The sequence below is a fragment of the Macrosteles quadrilineatus genome, unplaced genomic scaffold (genome assembly GCF_028750875.1).
Source record: "Macrosteles quadrilineatus isolate MER2022 unplaced genomic scaffold, UCM_ALF_1.0 Scaffold_5__1_contigs__length_97177068, whole genome shotgun sequence".
In the NCBI taxonomy this organism is placed as follows: Eukaryota; Metazoa; Arthropoda; class Insecta; order Hemiptera; family Cicadellidae; genus Macrosteles; species Macrosteles quadrilineatus.
In genome coordinates, this window is record NW_026542598.1 from 4544117 (window position 1) to 4557971 (window position 13855).

At 36.2% G+C, this 13855-nt stretch overlaps 1 protein-coding gene across 3 annotated transcripts in view; it reads left to right on the top strand.

Moving 5' to 3' along the window:
• LOC128994009 (influenza virus NS1A-binding protein homolog) overlaps positions 1 to 13855 on the top strand; it is a 56688-nt gene that overhangs the window by 6786 nt on the left and 36047 nt on the right. The window contains exons 1-2 of one of the 3 annotated variants that reach the window (XM_054418199.1): positions 2388 to 2500; positions 5978 to 6228. The exons of 1 other annotated variant lie outside the window; for it this stretch is intronic. In XM_054418199.1, the coding sequence (XP_054274174.1) occupies positions 6216 to 6228 (13 nt within the window). In that variant the 5' untranslated portion in view covers positions 2388 to 2500; positions 5978 to 6215. Of the gene's footprint in view, positions 1 to 2387; positions 2501 to 5977; positions 6229 to 13855 lie in introns of those variants that run through there. One more of the 3 variants, XM_054418200.1, reaches the window with a different exon arrangement.

Consider the following 13855-nt stretch of genomic DNA (forward strand, 5'->3'; position numbering starts at 1 on the left):
ATTGAATGATATTATAGTAACTCAGTTAAGAAACTCTAATCGGTCAACATCCTGTCCACTAAACCCTGTTACACCAATACCCCTCCCCGGAATTACTCTTACCGTTTGGGGAGTCTAAGTCAAACGGTACTCGGGCCTACCTTACTGTTTTGACGGTTAATGAACCGCACAGCGGCAAAAAATTCGACAGCACTCGCTCCGCTCCCTATTCGATCTTAAAAAAATATGTCTGTAGCTTTTTGATTGATCTTTCAAAACCAGATTCATCTTGTTTGGTTAAAACAATAATTTAATTCAACAGTCATCCTTTAATTATTTGTTCCTGTAAAATAAATATCCTGATGTATGAATGTACAATAATCCAACGTATTCTTCAATTTATGAAGTAATTAATATTTAATAATCCAAGTACTGTGCATAAGTTTACCTTATATAATTAGATTATTTATCAAAGTTCTTGGATCGTTTGAAGTCAGACAACCATAAGGTGTATATTAATAGCTATTTGTTCTAAAACTAGGAACACTACACCAAATCCTAGAAGGTAAGATGAGTTGTAAGATGAGGTGGGGTGGACAGTTGTGCCCTTGGGGGGGGGGGTTGACCCATTTTCACTCATCACTCAACCCCTCAACATACCCCCAACTATACCAACACCCTTAAAATGTTGAGAGCTACCACACAAATATAGCTAGTTTTTGTCTGAGATTTTAATTTAGGCAGGACAATTTTTCATGTCATGATATTTTTCCTTTGTCACATTAATAATCAGCTTGTTTTACTCTTAAAAAAAAACTTTCGCTGTAAAAAAATAAAGTAAAATATATCCGCTACTTTTGTCGAAAACATCAAGTTGATCAAGTACCTGAATAAATGTTTGTTGGAACTAAATCATCAATGAGGGATTTGGTAACAGTGCCTTGAATAGTATTGTTGTTAATCCTATTGATACACATCAATGTGTCCTATTGATGCATGGTTAGTTTAAATTCTCTTTTCACAGTTAATGAAATAAGAAAAAAAAAACTCTACTACACAAAAATAAATATAATACAGATACTTTTACATAATACTTTTGCATTAATACAGATTAGTACTCAATACATTTGATGAATGCATTATATCAATGTATGCTGTTAGTATACATTATGAACTGCCACAAGGAGTGGAGGCAATGAAACTGTCAGTCAGAGAGGCAATGGTGAGATAAAAGTTGACAAGCTGATGGGCCTGTTGACATACTGTGTGAGGGGAGTAGCCATAAAGTAGTGCTGACTTGTAGAAACAACTCAAATGACAATAATACGCATCTTTGTTGAGTGTCAACTTCGCTATGATCGGTTTTGTCATATAATAAACAATTGTATGCTTTTTGTTAGTATTTGATTTGTTTTATACCTAACTATTCATTTGACACTCATCCTAATTTAATCTTCCACATACAGTATGATGTGTGGTGTGATTGTCCATTGAACACTATCTAGATTACTATTGGGTGGATTACTTACCTTTTAATTGTAATGTATACAAATTTAAGTAAAATTGATAATAATTAGGTTGACCCTTAAAGGCATTAGGTTGTAGTTTACTTTCTCTAAATTTTTAATTCATTAAGATTTCAAAACGTTTTAGACAGAGCACTATACAATATACATAACTTTTTAGTCCTGGGCAAAATGACTATGTTGTAGAAGTTCAGTTATCTTTTATGGACAGAACATGGGCATAGCTGGAGGACATAGAACATATCTAAATAAAGAGTTATTTCCTCATAACTGCAGCAATACCAGACTTATTAGGGCTAATGATGGGTTTTTAGGTCTCCATGTTTTGCAAGGAAAACAATAGTTAGCAGTAACTGTGTTTAGAAATGACACGGAAGTGGCAAGCGGTTGTTTTCCTTTGCAATTCAATATGTGTATGAAATACTTACTCTGTGATTTTTCAGCAATTTTTATTGTGTGATTTACACTGTGTATTTACAGTATATTTTTATTTTATATAATGGGTGGTGTAGTGACATTTCCAGATCAAATGGATTTGAACCCGTACCCCCACTTTGACCACTACACCTTATCACCCACACCACCCGTTTTATCGCCTTTCAACCCTTCAGACTTCAGACCCAGAATCGGCCAAAGGTGAACCAACCCACCGTTGTCCCCTTTCATGTGTTGTCGTATGAAAAATTGACATCGATGAAAGCCAACAATCCCACAACGTAACAAAAGACCTCAGGAATAAATTAATATAGAGCCGGACGGTATCGACGCAGGGGGTAGAGTTGAGGTTGAGTGTAGAGGAAGTGAGTAGAAGAGGGTCGTGGAAGGGGGTAGGGGTGGCTCGATCGACCGTCAGTGCTACCAACCTCGGTCTGTGACGTTACAGCGCCGTCATGTTGGTAACAAAACTCCCGCGCTCGCGGTAGTCCAGTCCAGACGTAATTTGCTTGTGGTGGACATACGGGTTCGGTTCGGTGCATTTGGAAGGATTGTGTTCGGTAATTACATTGTATGTATATTTATTAAAAATCTCAATTGTGATCCATATTTCAAAAATTGTGGTTAAAGTAATTATATGTGACAATCCGTAAATTATTTCGAATTTTAAGAGATTTTAATTAATTTTTAATTTGGTCGAAACTTAAAATAAGTTTGTGGTTTTAATAATTTTATATGTATTTTAAATTTGTACTCCTTTTCTGACACTCGGTATTCAATACGTAATATTATACCCTTTTTTGGACAATTTATTTACAGTATTTTGTCTCTACCAAACATAAACATGTTCAGCCATTTTGGCCGTTCGAACACTGTGCTAGTTATTGTAGATGAAATATTACTATACTATCGTTCAATATTCGTCAAAAATATACGTATATAATAATTGTATATGACAGTTTGTACCAGAACGTTGTACGTTCCACAGTTTGTTTACGTCGCCAGCATGGAGGGGTCGGAGCGTGCCAGCCGCCCTTTTGTGAGCATCCCTTCGCCTCGCCCCACTTTTGGTTTTGACAAAAAAATGGTTCCTGGAATTCCTTTTGGACAACGAAGCTGAAACCTGTTTTTATTTAAACAGTCTAGACTCGGTTTTGTTGTTTTCCAACTAAAATTAGAAGTTTCTTCAAAGAACCTTCTCGCATAAACATGAATGCTGGGCCGCGATTGACGTTCTGTCGCAAATATATAGTTACCAATATTTTTACGTTATTTATTTAATTGTTTTACAACTGAAGAGTTTGATTTCCCCCCCCTTCAAATACATTTTAATTGTGATTAAAACATAAATAAAACGTGTTACATTCTCAAAATTGTTTGTATTCATGTCTTGAGTAAGATATGTTTCACATTTCAACCTTGCATTTCGAATTTCATTTTAACGTTATGTACTTCAGGTTTAAGCCTAATAAGCTCCATGATGACATTCAAAACTGTCACCGTCAATGGCGATTTTTATTTTATTTTTACGCAATTAATATCTTAAGCCAAAGTATCTGTTTCTTCAATGAAAAATTATATTAGCCGTACATTGAAAATAACTCAGTAAAAAAATTATATCGTTCAAAAATTTAGCTACTTAAAACCAGCTGTACGGTTGGAAAATTTTTCGAAACAAATGTAGGTACCACATACATTTTTACAATTAATTTGGCAGTTTTTATGTGTATCTAGGGTGTTATTTTCGGGGGAAAAATATATAGGCTAAGTAGTTTTGTAAAGAAGTGGCCATCAAAAAAATAAAGTTTAGGCCTATATTAATAACCCTGCCCTCGCATTATATCTAGTATGGCAGACTGTATGATTGAGGCCGTTACCAATGTCAAGGCTGAATTGTAGACAGACAGACTAGGTGACACATTTGTTGGATCAGCTACACTTGGATTCTTTTTACTTAGGGTTAGCTACTTGCTACAATAATGGGGTGGACAGATGTCTCACGATTTGTTTTTACTCGAGGCAACTCTTACTGCATGATTGCAAAAATCGCATTTTTTTATTGACCAGTTATTGTTAGATTCTGTTTACTATGTGCTTCATTTGAAATCCAAGAGAATATCTCATCATTATTTGATATCTTAGTTACTTTTTTGCCCTTCTATTGAGGTTCCTTATAAAATGTTTGCGAAAATAAACACATTGAACATGGTTTAAACCATATGATTCTTTTTACTTGGATTTACTTTCGGTATTAATTATCAAAATTACATTATTTGTAGTTTATGCACCTCACGATCTTAAGTTAGGACTGGTGTTCCAATAGGCTTATTGCGAAAATTGAATATATGTATTTGAATATAGACAAATAGAATTAAATATAGACCGACAGCAGTGCTGTGGTTAGCATAAGTTCTGGCGTCCACTGCTGGCAGAGCCGTGTAGTTACTTATCTCGTGCGCCGCAACTACACTTCGCTCACAGCGGTGGACGCTAGAATTTATGCTAACCGCAGCACTGCCGTCGGTCTATATTTAATTCCATTTGTCTGTGATTGGATGTATCAGATTACTGTTCAATTCTTTTTATTTTGGGTTTTCATATGGTATTTTTGCGGTTACATGTGTCATAGGTCAGCTGACATTCGATCCCTCTAAACTGGGGATGTGTACGACATTATTGTGTCACATGCTTGTGTGCTTGTGTGTTGTGTTCATAAGTTTGTTTTTACGAGGATGCGACAAATCCAGCATAAACCAACTCGTCGTGAGCTATCGATTTGTACGGACGTGATAACACAAACACTTGTGACATGAGTGATAACAAATGCGACCGTGTCAGTGACTGTACTGTATATCGCGGAATATTAGTACTACCACATTTACTTATTTGTGTCCAATTCATTCCTAACAACTGCAGATCACGATGGATTAAACACAATTCCTTGCCAAATAAAGCCCAGATCGACTAGACGGCTTTGAAGGGTCATTCATTATGACTTTGTTTATAGCTGAAACAAATTTAGTTCGTTTCCCAATGTTTTATTATGTATAGTAAAATTTCGATCATTTGGAAAGCAATCGTATTTTTTGTATAGTTTAAAATATAGAAATGCCATTCCGAATTTTAATAAACGGTTTGACTCCATAAGTTATTTACAATTTACCTTTTTGTATTGCGGTATTTCAAGTATCTTGTTCCGTCCTACAGTATATGTTTTATCATTGACTATATATACCTACTATACATACCTACCTGTAGGTATAGTCAATGGTTTTATCTATGGTCCTACGTAAGTTACAATTTACAACTGAGGAAATCGAAAATACGACGGAACCGATGAAATCGATGAATGATTTTACCATCAATATCCGGTATAGCAATTGAAATCCGTATTGAAGTATTGACATCCGGTTGTTCAGAGTTTTCATCCAGTTTGTAAAGTCATTGACTTTGGATACAATTGTAAACTTCTTGTCATATTGTCGAAGTCTGTTTTGATTTATGTTTGATGAACAACGTTTGAGTGCACTGATGTTAATTAAATGTGTTTCTATCATTTTATGGTGTGTGGCTCAGTTCTTTGATTGTACAGTAATTCTATAAACCAGCAATAGTATGAAAAAAGTTATTTTTGACTAACATAATTTTGAAGTTTATTTAATAAATAGAAAGATTAAATAAAAAATCGCTGTAAAATGTATGCACCTGTAGGAAACACAATTCAAAGTTGTTCTTAGCTGATCCTGAATGATAACGAATCTGGAAAGGAGTATGTTTAACCTACGGTACAATCCACTATTTGTACATATAAGAGTTGAATGTACTTTTACAGAAACTGTTGAAATGCTCACCCTATTATTTCACACTTAGATTAGGTGATACCATATACATCGATGGTGATATATTACGACCATATTTAACAAGATAACAATCTTTTTTAAATATTAAAAGTTACATCATGATTTCATCACGAGGCCTACAGACCTTGGTACTGTTGAAATATGGATCACATTATGATAGTAGGGCTCTACTTGCAGGGTCGTGTCTACTGTACGTTCTACGTTCAACCGTGAGCCGCTACTGTGTCGGTTAGTTCGGTTGGCGAGTCAGAACGTTATTTCCGAGTAGTGCTTGCCAATTGATGGTAAACAGCTGTGTGATTATATACAAATCTATGTACAAAGACTGGAATTGTGTTTTCGCGCCGCGTCTCTTCTATCCCAACACTTGACAGTGAATATATTGACAGTTTTTAGCTTCGAGTAATTTGTCACGATGATTGGAGGAGGTGAGTTGTGTTTTTAGTGTTTATATTTGTACTGTACGACCTTTATAGACTTATGTGTGATTCGATCCATGTGTGTAGCTTTTATTTATGTACGAATAATTTTCTTTCGTATTTTTAATAAAACACAGTGGTTCCATAAACCTTTGAAAATGCGATGATAGATTCTATCCAATCCAACTTAATCCCAGGGACATGAACTAAAAAATAATCAAACCGCTACAGTAACTAATGTAAACTTTGGTAATGAAGTTGAGATCGGGTAATGGTAAACCTCACTACTCAGGGCCAGTGAGCTATGTTGCCAATGTTCTCGGTACTGCATTGTTGATGGTGTGATTCTATTCTACACTGAAAGGCCAACAAGTGGCGGCAGCGTCGCAGTTACAGGCTATGACGTCGTTTTGTTACTCGCTTCGTGACGTCATGTCGTCAGCTGTTCTTGTACACGAGTTTACTTGTCGTCTGCTGCTAGAACAATGGCTTCACACTGTGTGTCATGTAAATGTTCCGTTTGATAGGCTTCTCACATTTACTAACTATGACGTCATGTCGTCAGCTGTTCTAGTACACTAGTTAACTTGTCGTCTGCTGCTAGAACAAGGGATTCACAGGTGTGTCATGTAAATGTTCTGTTTGATAGGCTTCTCACATTTACTAACTCTGACGTTATGTCGTCAGCTGTTCTAGTACACGAGTTTACTTGTCGTCTGCTGCTAGAACAATGGCTTCACAGCTGTGTCATGTATAAATGTTCCGTTTGATAGGTTTCTCACATTTCACGTTCAGTGCTGACTACATCAATTGATGTAGTACGTCACGAGCACCCATGGCGGACTACATCAAAAGCTGTAGTCACACCACTCCAACTATATTGGTTCATTGTTAGCTCAGACATAGACGGGGAACGTTGTATCGCGCGTCAGCCTTTTGTGCCAGTTCTCGAGTTTATTTTGGCGCGAATCGTTTTCAGCTCCGGGTTTTCACTTCGGCACGGGACCATGGTAATCTCGTACTTTTGTGTGGTGTGTGTAAATGCGGTGGGTGGAGTTGTAAATAGTTTTTGAATTTTTCTATAATTGTCTTCTCTATAAGAACAGTGTTTTTATAAATAACAATAACTCTTTCTTTGACATTGTGTGTAAACTAATGTTTTACATTGAGGATCGTTCTAAATGACACTTGGACAGATTGTATATAATTTTATGTAGTTATTATTCCAATAATTACCAACCTTTGTGTCAAGAAACAAGTTTGTGGATCGTTACACACAAATTTTACAGTAAACGGACCACTTCTTTTTCGCGGTGACTCAGCAAACCGGCTCCACCGGCGGACTACATCAATTGATGTACCGGAAGTGACGTCATCAATAATAACCAAAATGGAGGCCTGGGGATCTTCTAATGACATTTTGGATGCATTCACATCATTTACTTGGGGAGTTATCGATAATTATATTTCAGCACTTTAGGCACGCAATACTAACCCATTTCAGCACTGAACGTGTTTTAACACGACCTACACACGACGATTTATTAACACGAGGACGTCATGTCGTCCTCTGTAGAACTGGCTGTTTCTACGGTGATATTGAATTTTAGGACGATGGGGACGATCTGAATCTGAAATACTGCAGCAAACCAACTTATTTAACAATTAAGCCCTACTGTAGAAGTTTCCTTTAATTTAGAATCTATTATGGGTGAAAATAATGAATGAAATGGAAATTATTTTGGGATGCAGGTTTTCTGTAACATGAGATTTTAATTTGTTAATCGACAGGCAAATAAAATTTGAACGCGATTCCCAGTTTTTTTCGTCAAGAAATTTTCTAAGAACGCTGTTCTAATATTTCGAAATCGGATTATGTGTTTACATGGCGTCAGACAAGGCGATAATTCTGTTAAGGGAAGCCAGACAAGACGCCATCTTTTCCTGACTTTTCTACTCCACCAAGGTTGTACAGAATACATCTTATAAATTCTTTTAATTTGTTTGTGTTTCTTTGGTCGAGTTTTATTAAACATGCTTAGCAGTGAAGAATATTGCTAATATAAGAACAAGATTGATATTTTTAACACCAGTTATATCGCCAACTAAACTAATTTCATTTAAAACCATTCTAAATAATAGAATCAAGAAGCGCTGTCCGTTTGTTGTCAGACTATAAATTATGTCTTCCCGTCGCATGTTCGTGTACAACATGCAAATAGTTTTCAGTTTAGTAACTTTCCAGTCATTTGGATTATTTACCTCCTCGATTTAATAAGACCCTGAAGCAATTTTGTTTGATTTAATTTCCATTGTTTTAATACACTGTTGGCGAATTCGTACTTTATAGTTATGACTTTTATTTATTTGTAAGACGCTATTAAATAAGTGTGTTTAATGTTTACCCTCAAACACTTCGCAAGGAATCTTCGTTGATATTTCTTCAATTAGGTTACAAACTCGAACACGCATAATGTTGCTTGTACTTTGAACGCTGTACCTCTCTTTCTCCTGCCGTAACCTTGGATAAGTTATTTAATGAAACAAGTACAAAACCGAGATAAATAACAGGTATCAAGTGACAGTGCTGTCAACACTTTTTCGGTTGTTTAAGTTAAAACTATCTCTTGTTTGCTTAGAAGATAGTGGGCGGAATGTATATTTACAACCAGTAGTAACCAGTTATGATGCACCGCATTATCAACTCAAGAGTAGTTTACTGTATTGTTATCATATCGACAGCTGTAGCAACGACTACTGAGGAACATCTTTGGGAAATTTAAACTTCCGCGAGTTGTGTACGACTCACTGATGATAGTTGTATAGCCACCGTCATAAGAGCGAATTGCCGAACTATAAGGGTTGGATTTGCAAGGTTGTAAACTCAGTGAACTGCCGCGAGCGTTCTGCCAGGTAGTGAAGGATAAACGAGAATTTATTTGTCCTTCGAAAACATAGAATAACTTACTATAAATAGGATTCCGGTGCTATTTACGAATGAAACGTAATATAAATGTCATTTAACAGAGCAAATTTTGGGGAGATTCTCCATTTGCTTTCAATTTTCTAACAATAACCGTGGCTACGCTTATCTTGTTTGTGTCGTAAAACTCGTGGCACTACAAATCCAGCCATATCTTTACACCGTTGAAGAGGCCCACCCAAAATACATGATACTCGAATAGCAGTTGACGGGGTCAGGGTGGATTCTTGCCCACCGAAATCGAAATCTGAACTATTTTAGCTAGTCGTGTCCATAAGACGTGAGGAATATTTTAAATATGCATACATTTAAGAGCTAAATTAAAAATAAATTTCAAATGGATTTTATAAGTTAGTTTTCTAAAATGTAGTGTATTGCTACCCACCTGTGCCTCATCTATCACTTCTTGTAAGCAGTACAGCACAAAATTTACGCTGTTGACAACCCTATGAACGTTCACTTATCTTTGTTTTTATTTCAATGGTAACCCTCAATCAAGTCTCGTGACTGATATATCACTTGCTGTCCCAAACTTATGCCAAGTTCCTGATGCTCCGACCGCTTATTTCGGGCCTTGCCACGTCACCATGACAGGCTGCAGGTTGCAGCTTTTCCTCTGACGAAGTTGCAGCTACTGTTATTTTACAGAATGCAATAGCTACTAGCGCATATACGAAACCCCGAGTGTTAGTTGCAGCTTTTTGCGATGCTATTAAAGTTATTGTTACGCTGTGGCAGTTTTTGGACCTTAGCACGTTTACTAATCTGCACCAAGTTGTAAGAGTTACATGTCTTCTGCGTCGACGAATTTGCAGTTGTAGTAGTTATTTTAGATGTTGGAACTGGAACTGCATCAAATGTCTAGTAGCAGTTCTTCTACGTCGCAAGTTGTACAACACGTTGCAGAATTGATTAGTAATTATAGCATTGACGTTCCGTTTGGATTCATCTGTGTCTTTAAAATGTTTCATTCTGGACAGAGGGAGTACTTTTGCAATTTAATAGTTGTTTTATGTAAAGCAGAGTGCATTAGTGCATTACAGTTGTCGTGAGCAATTGCCAATTGAACTATGTGTGATATTGAACTCTATTAATCAAAATCTTATCGGAACTTTTCTGTTCCCCCCGAACATTGAAGTAAAGGAATGATAAGAGAAAGGGTTACCGAGTGAGAGAGAGATTGGAGGAGATGACAAACTAACAAGATTATCTTCCAGCTGCGTCTGAGAAGGTTGTGGTTTTACCCTACTTGGCTAAAAGTACTGGGTGTTTATCACCTTGTACTTGTTTCTGAAAATAAGTTAAACCAAATTCGAGCAATTGCCAAGTATTATATGCGTTATTTTAAAACTAATAACAGTCATAATTTCCGATGACTTAGAGTCGACTCAAAGATTATGGAAATACTTACGATGTACATAACAGCTCGATATAATCAACATTTCTTGTAAATATCTTATCATTTTGCAAAAGCTGATCTTGATTTTAGTGTTCTACAAATGTTTCCCACTTGTAGCCTTATTAGATTTTCCATAATAACGATTCAAAATAAAATAAAAAAAATTATTTCTATTTCTTCTACTTGGTTGTGTTCTACGACTTTCCTATGTTTCCAAAGTGTAATGGATAACAGTTTTCTTTTTAGTATATCAGTTTGTCCAGGCTTTCTCGCTTTTTACCCATTGTAATATTTACGCCAACCCAAATTCAAATAGTAAATATTTCATTTCAACCAAGTCAGTAAAAATGTTTACCTAACCCGCCATGTTAAACTTCCCTATCCCAAGCGTGATGTACAACTTCGTTATTTCTCGAGTGATGTAAAGTTGAAAAAACACACTCGGTGAGGTAATGAAACCCATTTAAATAACATTGAGTGCTTAACTTAAAAAATATACCTCTATGGAGCCAACGACGTTCAACGCTAGAAATAAGCTGTGCGCTTGAATTTTATTGTTATGTTTTGAAGAATTTTCCTAACCTAGCTTTTGTTTGTAAATGAACATTACTGTTAGAAGATGAGTGAAATGGATAATGAAAAATATTGTTCGTAGCCTCCTGTATATTGTCGGGTCAGGTAAAATCTTGTACGTTACGCGTTACGCAAGAGCGTGTTTACATCACTTAGGTAAATTATGCAACTCGCTTCCGCTCGTTGCACAACATCCACCTGCGTGATGTAAAAGCGCTCTTACTACACTTGTAAGGTTGTTATAGCTATTGTAGCACACGTTTTCTTAATTTGCAACTAAAATATTAACAGTATTTACATTATCCAGCTGATCATAATGTAAACAAATATGTTCTTCATAAGGATAACATGAGAACTTTAAAAGCCACTTGACTGAGGCAGAGCCCAAGCGACTTTTTCAAAAATGTAAGGTCAGTTTGCAAATTTACACACCTAGACGAACATTTTGATATATAATATGAGGGGTTAAATCTTAAAAACAAAAAAGCCTTATTGTTCCCAAAGTTCCATGTAGCGTATTAACAATATAGATAGATTCGCATCTCTCCCTATTTGTATTGTACTCACACTATTTTCCTCTATTTGAGGCTTTTCATGACCACGTGGTATACAAGTGTAAGTAAAGATAATGTTTTGATGCCGGTGAGCCACAGGTGGTCGATATTTTTAGTGTCTCGGCCGCCAGAAATACTCGACGCTCCTCGGAGTTCTCGCCTCTGTTGCATACCGCTGTGCGATTGGTCTAGTGCTAGTCTATCACGTGTTACTTGGGCCGCGGAGGATAGTGAAATATACATTTACGATTGAGAATGAATTGTAACGATTTAAAGGACTCATATAACATGTTTGTTACCTATCTAATTCATGATAGAAATACAATTTCCAAATTCTATCAACATTTTAAAATAATTATTTAGGATACGGAATCATTGTTTAAGTACAGTGGATGTTATTTGTTGATTTTTACTTCAACCAATTAACTTATTAGTCCAAAATGATCAGTGTTGATTGATATTTCAATACATAGGGTTACCACTAATCTTTAGAGCAAAGTGAGGCAAGTAGGTCTGACTGGTAATGTGACGTGCTAGAAGAGAAGGATAAAAATGTCATAAGAAACGAGAATTATTTCTTTATTGTATCTACTTATACTGCGTAACATCCATATCACTGTGCTGTTTTGTATAATAGTTCATTGCATACACTTACTTTACTTTAATTTTAAACGACCCGCTCCGAAAGTTTTTTCTCTTAAGCTTTGACATATGGGTACAAAGACACTCTCTTATAGTCTTAACTCACAGTTTGGGGATGTATGTATAAAAATAATGTAAGCAAAAACCAAAGGCAGTGATGTACAAACAATCAATTGAATAAAATGCTGAATACTCTTCACCAGGTGGTACGCGACAACCGCACTTCGTTAATAACTTTGGGGAAACGCCTCTTTTTCAGGATAGGACAACTTTCTCAAGTGCAGTATTGCGATTGAACCATTATGATTTCACTCCTTTTTCTCCTGTTGAGAAAAACGCCGATTTTCCCAGACGCTTGTTTAAAACCAGGACTGTCTGGGCCCTGGAAGATTTCTGGACGTCTTGCACGTCTATAAATATAGCGATAATTAAGTTAAGGTCACTCTTTATATTTAATTTACTCAGCTGTCCACATTGTCACTCGTTTCCTCCTGAGAAAGAATTGACGTATTTTTAGGTTATGTTTGAACGAGCTGCAGCTGCGCTTTTCAAACCAAACATTTTAACCGGCGTGTCCGTGCAAGACTACTGATGATGTAGCACGTGGTGTTCTGTTTGAGGTTATGTTTCACAACAATGGCGGCTCACTTTAACGATTTGGCGCGAGTCCCACATACTGTACTCGCCGTCCAACTTCCCGTTCCTCTATACAGTATTTTTCCTCCGAGGCCATCAGATAAATTGATCATTGCCCTTTTCGTTTACTGTAAACCTAAACCAACTTTAACTCTGCGCTGCACATTTTTATTCGACTTTGCAAATCGAGGCCAATTGTGTAGCCGCATTTATCAGTGTCAACATTCGCACGCGTTATTAGGTAATATCACCACTGAAAATAAAGTTTTATTATTTGGTAATATACAGGGTGGTAAAAAAGTCCCAAGACAGTAAAATATTTCAGTGATCCAATATCTCTTCAGGATCTTTGCGCAGGATCAACCTTTTGAAGTGCGGTGTGTGGCATTTTATTCTACTAAAAAAGACCTTTAATTTGATGTGCATATTGACTTATGCTTCCGTTTAAGATTTTCTTCCGACTCCTTGTGGGCCGTCCCCCTGAAGAGTTATTGGATCACTGAATATGTGTTAAAATAGAGTTTTATGCCCTGTAACTTTGTACCAAGTATTGTAGCTCTATCTGCATTATTTTTTAAAATATTTAACTGTCCTGGGACTTTATTACCACCCTGTATAAAAAAAGTTTCCTAAAATGGAACATAAAACAAAGTAAATCTGCAACAATAACTACAGCTGTAACTTTTTACTGAAGAAGCACAGATTTTATAATCAAAATCGCACCTGATTAGATTAAACGCAAGTGTTTGACGCTACATGAGATACTGAACCTCCTCTCTTCAATGAAATAGGGCAAATCAACTAACAGAGGAATGTTTTACTTTATTTTTGTGTTTTACGCGTAAGAGT